General features: G+C 46.0%; 2 protein-coding genes across 3 annotated transcripts in view; one reads left to right on the top strand and one right to left on the bottom strand.

Moving 5' to 3' along the window:
* Positions 1–18,566, top strand: part of FBXW8 (F-box and WD repeat domain containing 8) — a 119,830-nt gene that overhangs the window by 85,652 nt on the left and 15,612 nt on the right. For both annotated transcript variants that reach the window (XM_023241460.2, XM_023241461.2), the window contains exon 8: positions 15,393–15,520. In XM_023241460.2, coding sequence (XP_023097228.2) covers positions 15,393–15,520 — 128 coding nt within the window. The remainder of the gene's footprint in view (positions 1–15,392; positions 15,521–18,566) is intronic.
* Positions 9,225–12,960, bottom strand: LOC123381349 (60S ribosomal protein L39-like). Its single transcript, XM_045042040.1, has 2 exons — positions 12,937–12,960; positions 9,225–9,711 (listed from the first exon to the last, which is right to left on the bottom strand). The coding sequence occupies exons 1-2, from the start codon at positions 12,958–12,960 to the stop codon at positions 9,493–9,495; spliced, it is 243 nt and encodes an 80-aa protein (XP_044897975.1). The 3' UTR covers positions 9,225–9,492.

The raw sequence follows: 18,566 nt of genomic DNA on the forward strand, positions 1-18,566 counted from the left end.
TACTCTGGCCTCTCCATCATGCTGCCGTGTAAAAATCCGTGTCACCTCTGTTAACATCCCTCTAAAATTTGTTTGTGTGTCTCACATTTCCTGACTCTGTCAAAAATACTTCCTCCATGAGAATGGTATTTATGATACCATATTATCTTTATTAATTCTTTTGCTGCTTGAATTAAATTTTGCTGTCAGAGGTAGAGGGTTAGAAGATAGAATTGCCTCATTTAAGAGCATTATGTTGATGATGAGCCTCATGCCTCATAAAGGAAAGAGAGAGACCCACTTAGGGCTCTTAGCGTCATTCTATGTATTTGGACATATTTCCTAATTTAGTTCTGAAGTACTTGGCATTCGATGGCAGATTGTATTAAGCAGCATGCGGCGCGCATCCTAATCAGGGAGATGCGAGTGAAGTAATCCAGAAGGCTGGAATATGTTTGACAAGGACGCTTGCTTGGCCCTGCTGCCTCAGCTTACATCACGCTGGAAAATAATTGCTAACGTCTCCTATGATAATCATTCCCTGTACGTGGACGTGAAAAGACTCTGGATTGGTTGCTTGTACTCATCACAAGTTGAAATATCTGTCTGAGAGAGCCTTCGGAATCAGAAACACAGCGCCTGTGGATTCGGGCGCTGCTCTCCCATACCTACACCAGAATAGGACGTCCATTTTTTGCTCAAGGTTCTATTGCAGAGAATAAAAGCTTGGTATTTCACAAGCAGGATGACTGATTTAAAATTTAAAGTTCACAAAGTAAATGGCTAATTTTCTTTTCACTCTCACCTTGAAAGCTTTAACTATATCTATATGTTTTGTTCTTGGAGAAATTTAAGAAAATAGCTCTTGAAGACCAGTTTTCTGGGTGCCTGAGTGAGGCTGACCATCATTTTTGCTGTTGTGGTTGCGGCCGTTGTTAATGACTGCTTATCGCACACATACCTTAAAGCTGAATTTCTGATCAGCACTGGAAACAGATGAATCACACATGACATCTGCATGGGGGGTTACAGCCTTGTGGGCCTTACCAACAACTTAGCAACATAAAGGTGGTTTTCACCTCATCAAAATGGACCCGAGGCCCTGTGGGGGCCCTCTTCCTGATGTTGTTGAATTTCAGGGTAATGAAAAGTTCTACAGATAAATAGATGATGATTGGACCTTCAAATGCAAAAAAAAAAAAAAAAAAAGAAAAAAAGAAAAACCAAAAAGCACCCAAATGCATTTTGGACACGTTTTAGTATTAAAATGGTGTCAGGAGGTGATATAATTGTTCTATGTTGTTAATAATAATACTCACATGTCATGAAAGCCTTGGAGCACCTCCCTAGCCCTGGGGTTTCTCAGGACAGAGCGCAGAACCTCTGACTTTAGAGACCTTCGGGACTGCCTCTGATATCCTGTGCAGCCATGGCAGGTGATTCTGTATTTCTTGGGAGTACTGCTGCTCACGGAAGCTAAGAGGGCTTGAGGGTCTCTAGCGGTCCTGAATCACTGCTGAGAGGGAGTGACAAAGTCGGAGAAAGGAAGTACAGGGGAAAGTGTTTTCAGCTCCATTCTAGAAGCTCTGTAACCACTGGGGACTCAGCAAGGGTTCTGGAGTCAGTTACACCTTAGGTGGGTCACTTGCATGCCTCAGGCTCCCCATTTAGAAAGGGAAAAGACCCGGCAAAGGCAGGTGGTGGGCTTTGCACATGGCTGGTGCTCAGCACTTGTCAGTTTCCTCCTTGGCCTCCCCCCCCTCCTCCGGCTTTAGGTCAAGTGGGAGTTATTCAGGAGAGCCTGGGCCGGGTGCAAGTCCAGACAGAGGCATCAGGCCTGGAGGAGGGAGTCTGGGAGGGGGGAGAGCAGCATTGGGGTGACGTGGGCCGGCCGGAACACAGGGGCCCAGGGGCTGGTGCGGGGCTGGTGCGGGGCTGGGCTAGGGCCGTACTTGTAGTAATAGCAGTCTGTGGTGCTTCCCGAGATTCATTTTCCCGAAAATTGTTCTGGAAGAATACATTTAGAATAGATAAGGGATGGACCCACTTAGCTTCTTGCAGAACTACTGGAGTAAGTTAATGTGAATGCCGAGTCCCTTTGTGTCAAAAGCCTTATCGGAGAGGGCTGGAGGGCTGGTGCTGTGTCTCGCACATCTTTGTCTTTGCTCACATTTGCATGATTTTTGTACACCAGTGACATTTGTATCATTTTGGAAGTTTTAAAAACATTGACCAGTATTCTTGAAGTTCTAAGCAAGATTACAAAATGTATATAATCTCGTTGCCTTTCTTCTCTTTTGCCCCTTGAATTAGCTTAGAGTTTTAGTTAGGGCCTAATTTTCTGCCTCTCTTTTTTAACTGAGATATAGCCGACATGCAGTGTCGTATTAGTTGCAGGTGTTCCACATAGTGATTTAACAGGTCTGTACATTCGGTTATTCTGTCTGTCCGCATACAGTGTTTTTACAGTATTACTACATTTCCTGTGCTGTGTTTCTCATCCCCATAACTTACAACTGGAAGTTTGTACCTCTTTATCCCCTTCACCTATCCAAAGAAGATCTACCGATCTATTAACAGGGCCTGATTTTTCTAATGGCTTTCCTGATCAATTACATGGACTTTCCGTCCTGGTTTACCATTCCGCACCCATGGAAGAGCGTGAACTTGGAGTTGACCTTTGTGTTTGTTTCACCTCACAAATAGTTATGGCTTTGGTTTCTTTGTGACACATCAGCCTTAAAGTAAATATAGCCCAAGCAGCAACTAGGTTTTGTTAAGGTTAAAAATTAGCTTGTTTTTTAAGTTAATAAAGATCAAGGGGTGGCTATTGGAAATGTTTGTCTTTGCCCTGGAAGTAAAAGCAATAACACCGTAGAATAGGCTTCATGCTTTTGATACACACACACACACACACACACACACACACATATTTGAAACTGATGGGTAGCTTGGCAAAGAGTAGGAAAAAGAAGGCACACAGATGACCTGTGTGAGTGGAATTTCAGAACACTTACGACATTTTACTGTTTTCAAGTATGCATAGCAGCTTGGACTAGACTAACAAAATATTACAAGTTAGAGAACTTTGCTTTTTATTCATTCCATAGATGGAATATGATTTATTCATTCACTCAGCTCTTCAGTCTCCTACAAGGCGTCATGTTAGAGTGGGTTAATAATGATAAATTATTGAGTTGCAGATGAGTCCTAATGGACACAAAGTTATTCTTCTAAGCATTCTCTCTGTGTGTTACTAATTTGCAGGGTAAAGGAAAACTCTGGCTCAGTCCAAGTTTGATTGTATTCCACATTAAGGAATTTGAGATGAGTTATGAGGTTTACAGTGTGTTCACATGAGGCCAGGAATCCAAAAGAGTGCCCCTCACCAAACGTCCACAGTTATTGGAACCTGTGAATAGGTTAGGTTACATGACAGAGGGGAATGAAGGCTGTAGATGGAAGTAAGGTTGCCAATCTCTTGACCTTAAAATAGGGAGATTGTTCTGGATTATCTGGTGGAACCGAGTGTAATTGCAACGGTCCTTAAAAGTGGAAGAGGGAGGCAGGAGAGGAGGTCGGAGTAATGTCACATGAGAAGGTCCCGACCCCCGGTTGAGACGGAGGGAAGAGATCTAAGAGCCAGGGAATGTGGGCAGCTTCTAGAAGCTGGAAAAGGCAAGGAAACGGATTCTTCCCTAGGCTTCAGCACAGAACATAGCTAGCTGACACCTGGATGTTAGCCAGTGAGACCCACAGTAGGTTTCCAACCTACAGAATTATAAGATGGTAACTATTTGTTTCAAAGGAAGGAAGGGAGGGAGGGAGGGAGGGAGGGAGGAAGGAAGGAAGGAAGGAAGGAAGGAAGGAAGGAAGGAAGGAAGGAAGGAAGGAAGGAGAAAGAAAGAGAAAGAGAGAGAGAAAGAAAAGAAAAGAAAAGAAAAGAAAAGAAAAGAAAAGAAAAAAGGAAAAAACCCCGAGGCCAGAAATCTTCTGAACTGTTCAGCAGGCAGAAAGTAGGTCTGCTGGGGCGTGGGCCCCAGCCTCTGCTCAGCTCTCCTGCTCCAGAAACGTCCATTGAAAAGGGACCGACTGGCTGGATCTGGACCAAATTCAATACCCAGATCCTTTCCAGGTTAGGACCTCTGGCTGAGGCTCCATCTACTCCCCTGGGTGGCCCCATTGCCCTGCAGTGTTTCCTTGGGGTGTGAACTCTTGTCTCATGTTCACAAAAATGACATGAAAGTATTTGCTCCCCAGACCCCCCTCCCTTGTCTCTGCCCTCTCCCCACCACTGCCTCTTACACCACCTATCAGCCTACCTCCTCATGGTCCCTGTCTGGTTTTACCAGAGTGAGGGCTGCGTGCTGAGGACTGTGGGTAAGGCCCTGGTGCTGGCCTTCAGCGTGGCCCTCAAGACCTGGGGGGGTCGGGTTTCTGTCCTGCATCCCACACCTCCAGAACGAGCCCCTTGCTCCAGCCAGGCCAACTCGATCCAGAATATGCCATGTCACTGACTAGCGGTAGCGTTCCCTCTTCCCCTCCTGTCTCCCCACGTCCTTTCAGGGAAGGTCCGTCCAGAATCCCACTTGCCAGAAGGAGCCTTACTGATGTCTGGCTCTCAGTGCACACCCTTCTTCTCTGACTTGTGTGGCACGTGGGTGTAAATCTCACGTTTTGGTACTGTCGCTGCCCAGCACGATTCTTCACCAGATTGGCATCAGCTGGGAGGTAGGAAGTGCGCATTTATAGTTGAGTAACACTTCTGTCCTGGTGGAGACTCATTTTTGGCTTGGGAGGCAGTATAGGTTAGTGCAGGGGTTCTCAGGTGCCAGGGGACACAGAAATATATGGACCTCTGCACCCTACCCCAAGGCTTCTGAGCCGGGGGGTCTGGGGTGGGAGAATACGAGAATCTGCATGTCTAGCGAGGGCTATGCCGCCACTCGTCCAGGGGCCATACTCTTGTGCATCCCGGGGCAGAGGTTTAAAGAGCCTCGGCTTGGAGGCCCGCCACCAAGGTTTGAATCCTGGTCCCCAAACCTCCTCGCTGTGTAGATGCTTTGACCTCTCCACACCTCCGCTTCCGCGTGTATACAGAGTGTAAAGTCATAATACCCACCATATGGGATTGTGGGGATCGGGTGAGAGACTGCGTCATGGTGGGCTTTTGCACCTGAGAGAACGCTGTAAGCGTCAGCCATTATTAACCATTTTTCTTGGAATCCAGAAAGGCATTGTGATATGGTGGCAGACACTGATGTAGGGATGGGACAGGATGGGCTCTGCCTGCTGTGTCCTTGGCTACTGTCGTCACCTGTGTAATTGGGGCAAGCTATTCAAGCATTTCTAGGCCTTAGTTTCTTCATGTATAAAACGTAGGCAGTAGTATTTGTCTGTTTTCCTCTTGGTGGCTGTGAGAATCACGTGGAATATTCTGAAAGGATTTATATGAAAGGAATATCAGAATTATTATTAACAGCTGCTATGTATAGCATTCCTTATGTACAGAACACGTCTAAGCTCATGCGTGTGGGTGCAGTCGTGAACCACACTGGCGGGGTGGACTGTCTGCCCTATGCCAAAGGCCGATTGTTCACTGCGATTGCTGGCCTCCTCCGTCGGCCGTCCTGGTCCTGTGATCTGATTTTAGCCCCACTCTGCCTGTCTGCCCCCTTCAAAGCCTTTGTCAAGTCTAACCCGGGGCCAAACGAGAAGTCTCCAGGCTCGTCAAAGGAAAATTGAGAACCGAGCCAGTGTGATAGCCTGAACTTCAGGAGCGATGTGGAGTCTGTAGGCTTACAGATACCTTCACGTGATGATCGTCTCACTTGTAATCTTCCTATTGAAAAAATAACGTCTCAGTTGCCTATCATTTTGAAGAATTCATTTCAGAGTCTGCAGCCTCCCTTTTCTTCCCTATAGGAGAGAGATGTAATAACTTTCTTTCTCATGGGGGCTATGATCAGTTACATGTGGCTAATATTTGTGAAGGGCTTTGAAACTGGCTGTGCTCTTTGTTACCATGAGGCGTGTTGGGACATAACAGGAGGACGGGAGGATTTTCAGCTTTCGGTTAGACGTTTGTATACCCAGTGTAATCTCTTCATTGGGCTGAATGCTCTGACAAGGAGCGTTTCCTGTTGATTTTATGTGCCCCTTATCCGGTTCTTTGTGGCCACCTCTCTCTTCTTTATTCTAGCACTAGGACAGAGATTGTCTAGAGAGAGCCCTGAAGCAAAGCAGGGAGCTGTATTCTGCTCACTCCACAAAGTAGACCTGCCTTTCTTATTTCCAGCATCTATGCACGTAGGGCTGAGAGAGAGAGATGTGGGTTACATCTGCCTGCGTTTTCACCCGAGCTTACTCTTGCTCTCTGGGTTGCTTTCGGGTTTAGGTCATAATAGGTGTTGGTTCGGCCTCGCTCTGGTCCTTTGTAGACATCTGCCCGCGCCACAGAGCCCCTGCGTTTGGCACAGACCACGGTGATTGGCAGTGCCTTCCCAGGCAGGGTCCAGTCCTGGAACAGCGGGGGTTGCAGGTGCATTGGCACGTGCTGGTGGGGAGCGCACACGGGCCTTGCCCACCCAGCGCCTGGCGACTCTCAGCAACACGGTCCCATCTCTGAAATATCTTGGCCTTGTGGGCTTGTCACTCCAATTAAAACTTCAACATGAAAGCAGCCCAGGCTGCTGCTCCCTTTGTGCTGCATGTGAGCGTGGCCCGTGCCAGGAGCATGTCATGGAGACCGTGGAGGGGGTGCCACGTTTCGGGGGCCTGCGCTCGTGTCGGGGGTCCGTCTCTTCGAGCTTCACGTCTTGCTGGTTGCTGCTGCTAAGCGCACCTGAGAGGCAACTTTCTGTTTGCCAACAGACAGTCACCTTTGGGCTGGTGGTGAAAGTCATTTTGCACATGTTCACAGATCTGCCGCGTTACCAAGCCTCACGCTCTGACTTCTCTCTGGCAAGGACTTACAAAATAGTCTCTCTGGCTGATTGTCAAAAATTACATCATATCGGAGTAAACTGCTTTTAAATCAGACATCCATTATTCATGTATATTAACTGCTTTTTTATTTTTTTATTGGCTGTTTTGTGTATGATTTACTCTTTTCTCACTAGGTCCCCCCTCCCTCCCCAATTGTCTGTCTTCCTCCTCGTTTTTTTTTTTTTTTTTAATCTTAGCTCATCTGTGAATTTATAGAGGCTGTTGACTTAGCTTTGCATGTGAGTATGAATATGCTGGCCCTGCATTGTTTTGTAGTGAAATTTTAACCACGTTTTTGCAGGCCATATTTATGTTGGGTCAGGACAGCAGCTTGGGTCATTTACATGAGTAAATTCTACCCCAAAGACTGAGAAGTCTTTTTCCCTTGTACCTTTTGTATTGTTTTAAATGGGCATTACTAGTTTTGTACCTCAAGAGCCGTACTGAACGAACTGTACCTCCCACTTATGAAACAGCTAAATACGTTGCCATGAGTGGAAAAGCCAATGGACTTAATGTGTTCATTTGTATGCACGGAGCGGATCTCTAATGTAGGCCGGTGTGCCGTGGGCCCGGGATCGATAGACACAGGCCGAGATGTGTAGCACTCACTCATTCTTTCATCAGATCCGCGTTCAGTCCCTCCCATGGTGCCAAACACAGCACAGGTCTCCAGGAAGTACCTGTCCACTCCACACCATAGTGCCAGAGGGTCCCCTGGGCAGCCGGCATCTTTGTGGCCGTGGTGCAGTGCCCTGACCCGCGGCACTTGTCTGTTTGGAATAAGGACCACGTGCAGTTTGAACTACTTATTTAACCCAGATCGGCAGGGTTATTGTGGATAATCGGTATTTGCATACTTTTAAGCACATTTACCTGAATCTTTGCTCACCGTTCCTTCCAGCACCTCAGACCTTTTTTCTGGAATGATTTTCCACCTTCCAAAAATATACTCTTAAGAAGTTCCTTTAGGGGTGCCTGGGTGGCGCAGTCGGTTAAGCGTCCGACTTTAGCCAGGTCACGATCTCGCGGTCCGTGAGTTCGAGCCCCGCGTCAGGCTCTGGGCTGATGGCTCAGAGCCTGGAGCCTGTTTCCGATTCTGTGTCTCCCTCTCTCTCTGCCCCTCCCCCGTTCATGCTCTGTCTCTCTCTGTCCCAAAAATAAATAAACGTTGGGAAAAAAAAAATTAAAAAAAAAAAAAAAAAGAAGTTCCTTTAGTGAGGGTCTCCTAGGCGCAGGAGTTCTCTGTATTTTTCCCCAAGAACCTCTTTTTTTTTGGCCTCAGTCTAAAGGTAGTTTTGCTGGTCCCTTATAACTGTGGGTTGACAGTCCTCTACGCTCAGCCCTTTGGAGAGACGATCGGTTTGGACTCCATTGGGTCCACTGAGAGCTTGGCTGTCAGTCTAACGGTCACTGTGCTCAAGCCTCTTCTTCCTCTTTTGTCTGCTTTGAAGATCTTTTCCTAGTCTTACTTTCCTGTGGTTTCTCTCTGATGTCTCTAGGTGTGCCTGCACTTTCATTTTTCCCATTGGATCTCTTGTGCTTCCTCCTTCCGGTTGTAGAACATTCTCAGTCATTGTGGAAATTTTCCTCTCCCTCATCCTGTTCTTCCTCTCTGGAACTCAGGGCAGATGTGTGTTGGACCAGCTTGTCCTCTCCTCTGGGCTGTGCGCTGCTCACTCACATTTTCCATCTCTGCCTCTCTGTGTTGCATTCTAAGTGACGTCTTCAAATCTGTCTTCAGTTCATGGAATTCCTTGGACTTTAATTCTCTAGCTCGTCCGTTGCCTTTGTAATTTCTAGAAATTCTGTTTGTTTTGTTTTTGCAGAGGCTTCTTTGATGCTTTTGACTCGTCACCATTTTATTTCTATAAACATTTTCAGCATACGTTTTTTGTTTTATCTAATAAACATCTGATATCCTTGGAAGTCTAATCAGTTTGTTTTCTACCTCTCATTTTTGATGACTTGTTCCTTTCTGTAGTTGGGATTTTTTTTTGAGCCTCATAAATATCTATCTATTTATTTATTTTTACTTTTAATTTAAATTTTAGTTAACATACTAATATTGGTTTCAGAATAATTCAGTGATCCATCACTTACATACAACACTCAGTGCCCATCACAAGTGCCTCCTTAATGCCCATCTAGCCCAGCCCCCACCCACCTCCTTCCATCAACCCTCAGTTTGTTCTCTGTCCTTAAGAGTCTCTTGTGGTTTCTTTCCCTCTCTCCTCTCCCCCCTGCCCAACCCTGCCTTGGGATTTTTTTTTTTTTTTTATGAGCTGTATTTGGCTGATCTTGATTTGTAGCCTTCCTTTTGTTCTTTGTTTTTTTCCAATCAAAAGGTCTCACATATTTCTTACTGAGCCAACCTACTGGTGCAGAGGCATAGTAACAGACAAAAATCATTTCCCCGGTAAAACAGGTCTATTGTTCAGGTCGTAGGGATGACTACAGAGTGATAGGGGAGGAACATGGGGCCTCACGCAGCATTAATGTGTGTGCCATCTCGTGTGCAATCCCTTATAGATGCAGCTTGGTTCTTCTCCAGTGTCTCCTCTTGGAGTTGTACCTGATTTTATTACCGGTTTTTATCTGAATCCACTGGGGAATAGGATGATTCTGCTTTTGTTCCTTGGCCATGAATTGCTTGATCCGGAAAGTCTTGTGAGAAGACACGGAGACAACCGTCAACTGCCCACACCACAATGGCGGAGAAAAGGAAAGCAATTTGTAGGTTTCCTAAGGGGCCTGGGTTGAGAGGATCTTCCTCCTGAGAAGACGCTGCCAGCTACCAGGAGACATGTTACCAACCTGAAAATACTTCAGTTACCGGGCCAGGGGGCTTTGGGGCCTTGCAAGTAGTTTAAATGTCTATTTATTTATTTTTGAGAAAGGGAGAGAGAATCCCAAGCAGGCTCCAGACTGTCAGCACAGAGCCCTATGTGTGTGTGGGGGGGGGGGGGGGGGGGCTCTATCCTGCCAATGAGAGATCATGACCTGAGTTGAAATCAAAGAGTTGGACGCTTGACTGACTGTGCCACCCAGGTGCTTTGGGCCTTACAGGTAGTATAAATTTAAACTGTGAACCTGGGTGAGGGCAGACCCGGGGCAAACAGTTTCCACACTGAGTTGAACCTGAGGCAGAAACGAGTTTCCAGAGAGGCTCTATTTGCCAATGGATAGGCTTCTCCACTGGTCTGATTTTTACTGAGCGTGCCCGTCCGTACGAGGGCCCCAGCAATAGGCAGACATCTCGGTTCTGGTGTTTCCACTTGGTGCTGGCCAGAAACCGTGCCTCCTGTCTCCCCGGGCTCCTGGGCTCCTGACATTGGCAGATAGCCTCAGAGCAGCCCCTGACATGAGCGCCCCTTCCTTTTCTGGTTTTAGCGCCCTCTTCGTTTTTGGCTCCTCCGAATTTCTCTGATTTCTCAGGAGTTAAACAGAATGTTTGAGGAATATTTAATAGACTGAATCTTATGCAGCATTTTCAGTGTTTGTAAACAGGAGGGCTTTCCCCATATTCTAGTCTGCTGCGCTGTCAGAGAAAACCTTAGCCTGGCTACAGTTGGAGTGCTCTAGAATCTGGATGGTCTGGAGAGGGATCTGTGGAACCTCCTTCTGTTTTGAGTAGGATGAAGTAATTCTTTGTATAAGCCAATAACGGGAGTAGGCATCCAGAAGTGGGGGAGTGCGTCAAGCAAAAAAAGGTGTATCTGCGTATTTATCGTGAACCAGACTGTGGTTACCAGATTTGCCGATGTACCGATCAGTTAATCTCCAAGCACATGCTGGGCCCTTGATCAGTGCTGCAGGAATGAATGATAGGATTTCTTCCCTAAGGAACTTAGGGTCTGAGTCCGAGGCAGTGTGCTATGGCATGTGGCATGGCGCTTGGTAGCACAGCCTCAGCTGGCCTGGCCGAACCAGTTTCCGGTGTTTGAGAACCACGGGTCTGAGAAAAAGAAGCTGACGTGCCGTTCGAGACGGCACCTCATAAACAGCAGCTGAAGCGTGTAGACAGTAAATACCTTCATTACCGACGAGAGGAGATGAACTCTGCCAAAGGCACAGAGAGAGCACAAAATAAGCTTCCTTGGGGTGGAAGAGGAGAGGACGTGAGGACTGTTTGCTTTATGCCCTAGAATTCGGCTTCTTACCATGACTTTCTCCCCTCAGAAGAGAAAGTATGTGTGGTAGTGGTGGGGGCGGGTTATTAGGGAATCAATAGAGAAAAGTAGGTAGACTGTCATCTCCAAAGATTTCAGTCAAATACCCACCCCCATGCCTTTTATCTTGGACTCTCTCAGCCTAGCATCTGCCAACCTTCCGCTCTCCTTGTCCCTTCCCCTTCTTAAAATAGCAGCAGAGGGGGTGCCTGGGTGGCTCAGCCAGTTAAGCATCTGACTTCGGCTCGGGTTGTGATCTCACAGTTTGTGGATTCAAGCCCCATGTCGGGCTCTCTGTCAGCCCGGAGCGCACTTTGGATCCTCTGTCTCCCTCTCTCTCTGCCCCTCCCCCACGCAGCAGACAAGTGATCTTTAATTCACCATGCTTTTGAAAATGCCACTGTCTCGTAAGGAAGGCTTCTGACCACTCCTCACTTTTTGGGAAAGGCAGTGCTGCGGTCCCGAGGAGGCCAGCCAGCTGCTCAGGTGGGTGTTGGAGTGATGCCTTTGACAGAAGTGTATGAGGAGGACTTACTGTTTGGTAAGTTTAAAATCAAAACACAGACGGAGTTCCTTTCTTCATTCATCGGTGTGTGACCAAAAGTCGGGGACCGCGAGGCTCTGTAATCTCTTCGTGGTGATTCCTGTATGCAACTGGGTGCTGTTTCATGATGAAGGTAACAGCGTGCCCACATTTAGGAAACCTGTGCCGTGCGATATTCACTTCTTACTGCGTGGGTGAAGGACCTCGCCCACTGCAGGGACAGTAGCCGTTGGTCAGCTCTTGCCTTCACGCTTTGGTTGGAAGGCCAGTCCTGGGCACACTGAGTGTTCCGGGTCGCACCGGGGTATCCCAGATGCTGGCCCCGTGGCCGCCCCCCCACTTCCTGATTCTACCCTGCCGCCCCTGCCATTACAACACCAGATGCTAGGACGTGGCTGTAAGGTGGGCCTCCTCAGAGAGGCGGGTCCCACATATCGAGGAGCAGGACAGCCGGTGGCCGTGCACCAGCTGGTGAAAAGGTGGCTTGTTGCAGCTGGCAGCAGGCTGAGGCCTCCACGTGTCACCCACCGTCCCTGTTCATTCCAGTACCGACTGCAAAGAAGATGATTGATAAATATTTGTTGCAGTAACGAAGTACGTTATTTTGTCTAAAAATTTATTAACAGCCCAAATAGCCATCAATACGAAATTACACATCCATAAGAAATTCTATGCAGGCATTAAAAAGAACAAGATTTACCTATAAATACTAATAAAGAAAGGACTCTCCTGTTGTTTAAGTAGGAAAAACAAGTTATAAAACAATACTCTCATTCAGGGAAAAAACAGTTTTACACACACACACACACACACACACACACGCACACGTAGAAAGGCAAGGCAGACCTGTGTCAGAAAAAGTCTAGCGGTATATACACCGAACTGCTGAAGTGTAGTTATTTCTGAGATTGACCTACAGAAGGTTACCGCTCCTTATTTAATTCTGTTGTGTTAGAATTTGTTACAAGATCTATTACGTTTGAAATCAGAAAACAATTTTTTTTAAGAAAAGAATTTCAAAGAAATCTGCATAGCTGACAGAATTTAAAGTTTGGATTCTAAGACTAGGATTTATGAAGATATTTTAAGGTTTTTACGAAGAGGAGGAAAAAACACAGAAAAAAACTTTCTGCTGAAGTTCTTTGTCTATGGTGTTTGCTTCCATCCGGTGCCCTCTCGATCTGCCTGGAAGCCAAAGAGCAGGGAGGGCCACCCAGTGTCCTGTGACTGTAACACCGCACATCCTATAGTTACCTCTGCAAAATAGCTGTTGGTCATTGTAGATAATTCTTAAAATAAAAATTTGCTCTGTAATCACTATGTAGGCTCTTCTGCAACATTCACTTGGTACTTAAAAGGAAAAATCCCCAGCAGCATCTATTGATTTGGCGGTCACATGAATGCAGAACATTTTCTGCAAGATTTTAGCTCTGGGTAGTATTTTCCTTCTTTCTAGCATATCCATACACCTCTGAGAGGGAGTCAAGTGGCCATGGGTTGAGACTCACCCAACTAGGGCAATAAAGAGAAAAATTAGTCTAATGCATGGTCTTAACAAGAGGGGGAGTGTGAGCATGAATAATTAATCTCACTAGTCTGTGGCAATCAGATAAAATGAAGTCCCATTTGCTCAACCTTATTAAAAGAGAGAGAGCGTGGGAGGGAGCGAGCAAGGGAGGGAGAAATGGTAAAGGTCGTTAAGGGACTTTTAACATGGAAAGAACCGCTCAGAGATGGGTAATGTGTTTTCTAATCTCTGTGGTCTTTAACTAACCCTAATGGTAAAGGTACTCTTTGGATATTCTGATTCATTGAATTATTAAACATTTCAGAAAATACTTGACTCTTGGCTATGAACTTTGATGCCTTTATGATGAATTTGCAGTCTTTCCGGAGAGGGATCAGAGTTCCCTGTGTCACTCAGAGATGACCTATCCACTTGTCAAAAATGAACTAGAAAAAGTAAAGATGGACCCAATACCAGATTTTAATTGTTAGGTTTACCACAGACCTTTGCACTTTTAAGGCCTACCTTCCTACGATGGAAGTGGAACTATTATAAAAACAAAAAGAAATTGAGTCTAACAACTCCACTGAAAGCTCTATTATGATACAGAAGTGTGGAAATTATGAGAGACCATGAGGTTGCTGTTTGAATTGTTTTTATCCTTCCAGGAATGGATTTTATGCAACTTTTAGGTTACTCACTATAGATAGATTTGATTACTTCTAATCAATATTACTTGCAAGAAGAACTTCTTTTGGATATTTTAGAATTGTTGAAATTGTTTTCATTTAAAATTGTTGGAATTTTCTCAAACTTACTTTCAACTGCATGAAAATGAAAATAAAATTTAGCTTGCTCTCTGTAGTCTTTATGATTAGGAAGGCGGTTTAAATTTTGAAATTGCCTCTTTCCTTTCAGCCTCTTTCAGGTGCTGCTCACAACAGTTAATTAATATTAGTCTTTTTTTTTTAAACTGTGAAGCATTTCCAAAGGTTCACTTATTAGAAGTGTGTGTTGATGATCGTGGTTTTCAAGGTGGAGACCCACAACCTCTCAGTACTGAAATAAGAATCTGTATCCTGATAATTGGTAATTGTATAGGTTGAGAAGAAAAAGATAGCACATTTCATTTTCATGTGTGTGAGAAGGGAGGAGAATCTATCTACAAAATATTAACATTAAAACTTCTGAGTTCAATAAATTTAACCACATGACCAACAGAATAGAATGCATGTTCAGGGAGGGTGTGTGTGTGTGAGTGTGGGTGAATGAGGAGGCTTTTGAACTGTGAATTTGGGCAAGGGCTGTATCTTCAGTATTAACAACAGTGAATAATGCATAGCAAGCATTTCATGTTAATTCACTGAATTACTAAGATTTTTTGTTTAGTAAAAGACTTAAATATTCTTTAGAAAGATTCCTCATAAATCCTCCTTTTTTTTTCTTTTTGCTGGAGAGATAGCACAGAAATGTTCAAATATGATGAATACCTTGTCTAGTGATCAAAGATACCTTATTTGCCTCTATACCTTATAAAACAGAGCCTCCTAAAATTAGCAAGTTGAGAGTGGCTGAAGAGAGAAATGTTTGGGAATGTTCGTTATACCGATATGATTATACCAATTATATCAATAAAAAAATTTTTTTTAATGTTTGGGAACAAGGCTTTGTGTTTTGGTTTGCAGTTTAACCTAAAGGAATCACTGGTCACGTAGTGATTAAGTGTCCATCTTCCCGGATACTTGTAGTGTTGTTTTTACCTTCTGGGATATCCACAGAGAGAGGGGAAAAATAAAAGAGAACACAGGCTGGCTCATCTGCAGACATCAGAAAATCAGAAAGCAGCTTCTCAGCAGTCAGTGACCCTTGTTTTCTCTGCTGCTTTTTCTGGCTTAGGAAATTGGGATACCTCATATCCCCATTTGGCATTTTCTTTTGTGTCCTAGGATTTTGCACCTTGGCCTGAGGAATTCTTGGGATGTTCTTTTGTTTTCTTTTGCGTGTCCTTTTGTCATTCCAATAGCCATATCCCTACACTGTCACTCCTTGGAAAAGGTAAGGACATTAAGCGGCAGATCCTGTCCCTTATAAAAGGAGCTGGGGAGTAACAACGGCCCTGCCCTGGGCAAGGCTGCAGTGAGAAGTGTTGCATGTAGGCCTCCTGTGTGCAGCTGCAAACCCACGCGTCTTCCTTCCTTCCCAGATCCTGGTGTACAGCCTGGAGGCAGAGCGCTGCCTCTCGAAGCTGGGTAACGCGCTCGGGGATTTCACTTGCGTCAACCTCAGAGACAGCCCTCCCAACCTCATGGTCAGTGGCAACATGGACAGGAGGTAAGTCTGAGCGAGGAGCCGCGTCTCGTAGCCACGGGAGCTCCTGCCGAGGCTTTGCCCCTCGGCTCGGCGCCACTGTTCTCGCTCATTCCCTCTGCTGCTCACACCGCTGCGTGCTCGCTCCACAGCCTCGCCCGCCTCAGCTCAGCCCTGATCCTTAAATACCGCCCCTGTGAACGTGGAGAACAAAGTCTTGCATTAGGTAATAGTTGGACAGAGCTGGGTCTCCGCCTCATTTCTGAAACGCTCCGGGAAGGTGGTCTTTTCAGCCATTTGGTGGACACAGTTGGTAGAAGGTCCAGTGAGACCACTTGGAATATCTTTTGTTCCCCTGCTGCAAAATTTGTTTGGCATTTAAAAGCTCACTTTCTAATATTAAAAACAATAACCTAAGGGCTGAACCATGTTCAACAGAATAGGGTTGCCTGCCAAATGATGTCAAGAGTGTATTTCAGAACACTGTGGTGTCCCTCTGGTGATGGGGGGAGAAAGGGACTTGATGGGAACAGATTCCAGTTTCTCTTTAGCTGATTAGCAGTCTTCTCTTTAACGCTTTGGCTTAGGGAGTCGGATTTTCCTGGTACAGGGTCCAGTGCCAGCCACGACGCTCCAGGAACCATCAGCACGAAAGGATTAAAGTGTTTGAAAAGACCCTCTGAGTCCAAATTTTAGGTCTTTTTCTCTGCCCATTCCCTCTCCCCCTTGTCTTTTCTTTTCCTTGTCTTTTTTTTTTTTTCTTTTCTCTTTTTTTTTTGGCTGGTTATCTGCCTTGTCTGATCCGGTGCCCCGAAGAGAGGTAGCATGGCTAGAGGCCAGGGTCTGCCGGCGCCCCCCTCCCCCGGCCCGGCCCCGGGCTGCAGGTGGTGGGCTGCTCGGTGGGGGGGATCGGATCGCGAGGCGGGCACTCCTGCGAGCCAAGTCCCAGACCTCGGCCGCACCCGCACCGCTGCAGCAGCTTGCAAAAATAATTATCATGTCAAATAATATTTTCAACTCCTGACCTTCGCCCCTCTGCTACCCCCTTCCCCTAGAGCAAACAGATTATGTGAGTGTGCTCTATCGAAAGAAAATTTTTTTCTCAAGGCTTCCTAAAATGGCTGATGATTTCTGAGCTCGAGAATTGAACTCCTCAGTGTAGGTCCCATTTTTCTATTTCAAAACAAAACAAAACCAGGCTTGATAAGCGGCCCCGCGTGAGGCACAGCAAAAGAAACCAATCAGTTTGTAGTTCTACTCCCCTGTTTGAGTTTGTAGACTGAGCTGTACAAAGGCTCCAGGCTTATCTGATAGGATCTCCCTCCAGGGCCCTAGTAGCTACCCACCGTTTTCCAGGAGAGCGAATGCAGAGGGCTCCTGCGGCGTCCACATGGAAGGGTTTCGGATTGTAGCTTATGCTTCAGAGTTTGTTTACAGCGTGAGCATTTAGGTAGGCGTTCAGCTACATCTCGGCTCACAGGACAGCATGGTAGTGTTCCAGAGAAGAGACGGCTCCCTTCTGCCTAACTTAGCCTAGTCGGTTGTAGGGCAGTTAAAGCCAGGTTTTCCTGACCCTTGTTGGCTGAACAGGATCCTTGTCAGTTAGGAGACCTACAGACTTCAGACTCTGTAAAGCTGAATTTTTCCCCTAGAGCAAGGCTGTCTGAGGGGCTAAAGGCCCTGTGTAAAATGGCTCTCTGGTCGTTCGTTCTTTCTCTTTCTTTCTTTCTTTCTTTCTTTCTTTCTTTCTTTCTTTCTTTCTTTCTTTCTTTCTTTCTTTCTTTCTTTCTCTCTTTCTTTCTCTCTTTCTCTTTCTTTCTCTTTCTCTCTCTCTCTCTCTCTTTCTCTCTCAAAAAAGTTTTTTAATGTTTGTTTATTTTTGAAAGAGCAGGAGCAGGGGAGAGGCAGAGAGAGGGAGGGAGGGAGGGAGCGAGACACAGAATCCGAAGCAGTCTCCAGGCTCAGCACGGAGCCCAACGTGGGGCTCAAACGCACGAACCGCGAGATCATGACCTGAGCCAAAGTCGGACGCCCAACCGACTGAGCCGCCCAGGCACCCCTCTCTGGTCATTTTCAAGTGCAGATTTGACCATGTTAAGCCTGTTTTATTAGGAAACGAATGTTACGTTTTTTGTTTGTTTCTTAATCCCCTGTCTCTGTGGGGTGAAAGGAACAGACTAGTGGTTTGGCGTTCAGGAGGCGGTGTGCAAGGTGGCATTTCATCAGGGCGGTCCTACAACTGCGTGCCAGCTGTTTGACCACTCTGCTGGTGACCATCATATAGGAGGTCATTCTCTGTGAAGCAGAAAAGCAGTGTAAGCACAAAGAATTTGAAACATGGGTGTTAAAAAATTACGTCTGGAAAAAGAAAAGAATAAAGAATGTAGGCTTTCAGATCGGTAGAGGGAAGTCGTGCGTGCATGCGTTTCCCCAAAGGCTTAATGAGCTATGAGTAGGATCTCACTAGAAATGCACACCCAGGCTCATACAGCTTATGTTTCATTTCAACAGAGGCAGAAGGGGGTCAAATACTATGAAGAGAACTATATGTAGTTCTGGCTGCCACTATAATGGTCAATGCACTTGTAAAAGCCTGGAACCTCCTTTTTTATATTTAAACTTAATCCTGCTGCACTCTCTTCATACTCTATCAACAACCTAAGAGTGTAGTGGACTCTGAAGATACATGAAACTGTCCCAGGTTAGGACAAAAATAATTTTTCATTAACATAAGGAAATCAGCAAACATGGGTAGAATTTTCTAAGGAGCTTGGGGGAGGGGTGGGAAGCAGGGGGGACTGATAGGCTGAAATTAAAAAGGAAAAAATAGCAGGGCACCTGGGTGGCCCAGTTGGTTAAGCGTCCAACTTCAGCTCAGGTCATGATCTCTCAGTTTGTGTGTTCGAGCCCCGCATTGGGCTCCATGCTGACAGCCTAGAGCCTGCATCTGATTCTCTATCTCCCTCTCTCTCTGCCTTTCCTGCTCATGCTCTCTCCCTCAGAAATAAGCATTACACACACACACACACACACATACACACACACACACACACATACACACACACGGAAA

Source organism: Felis catus, chromosome D3 (genome assembly GCF_018350175.1).
Source record: "Felis catus isolate Fca126 chromosome D3, F.catus_Fca126_mat1.0, whole genome shotgun sequence".
NCBI classification, from domain to species: domain Eukaryota; kingdom Metazoa; phylum Chordata; class Mammalia; order Carnivora; family Felidae; genus Felis; species Felis catus.

Bases quoted from the DNA above. Each gene is read 5' to 3' on its own strand.
- LOC123381349 (XM_045042040.1), bottom strand. From the start codon at position 12,960: ATGACCAACAGCTATTTTGCAGAG. The intron at 9,712-12,936 runs GTAACTATAGGA...CAGGCCCCTTAG, and splicing joins CCAACAGCTATTTTGCAGAG to GAAACCTACAAATTGCTTTC.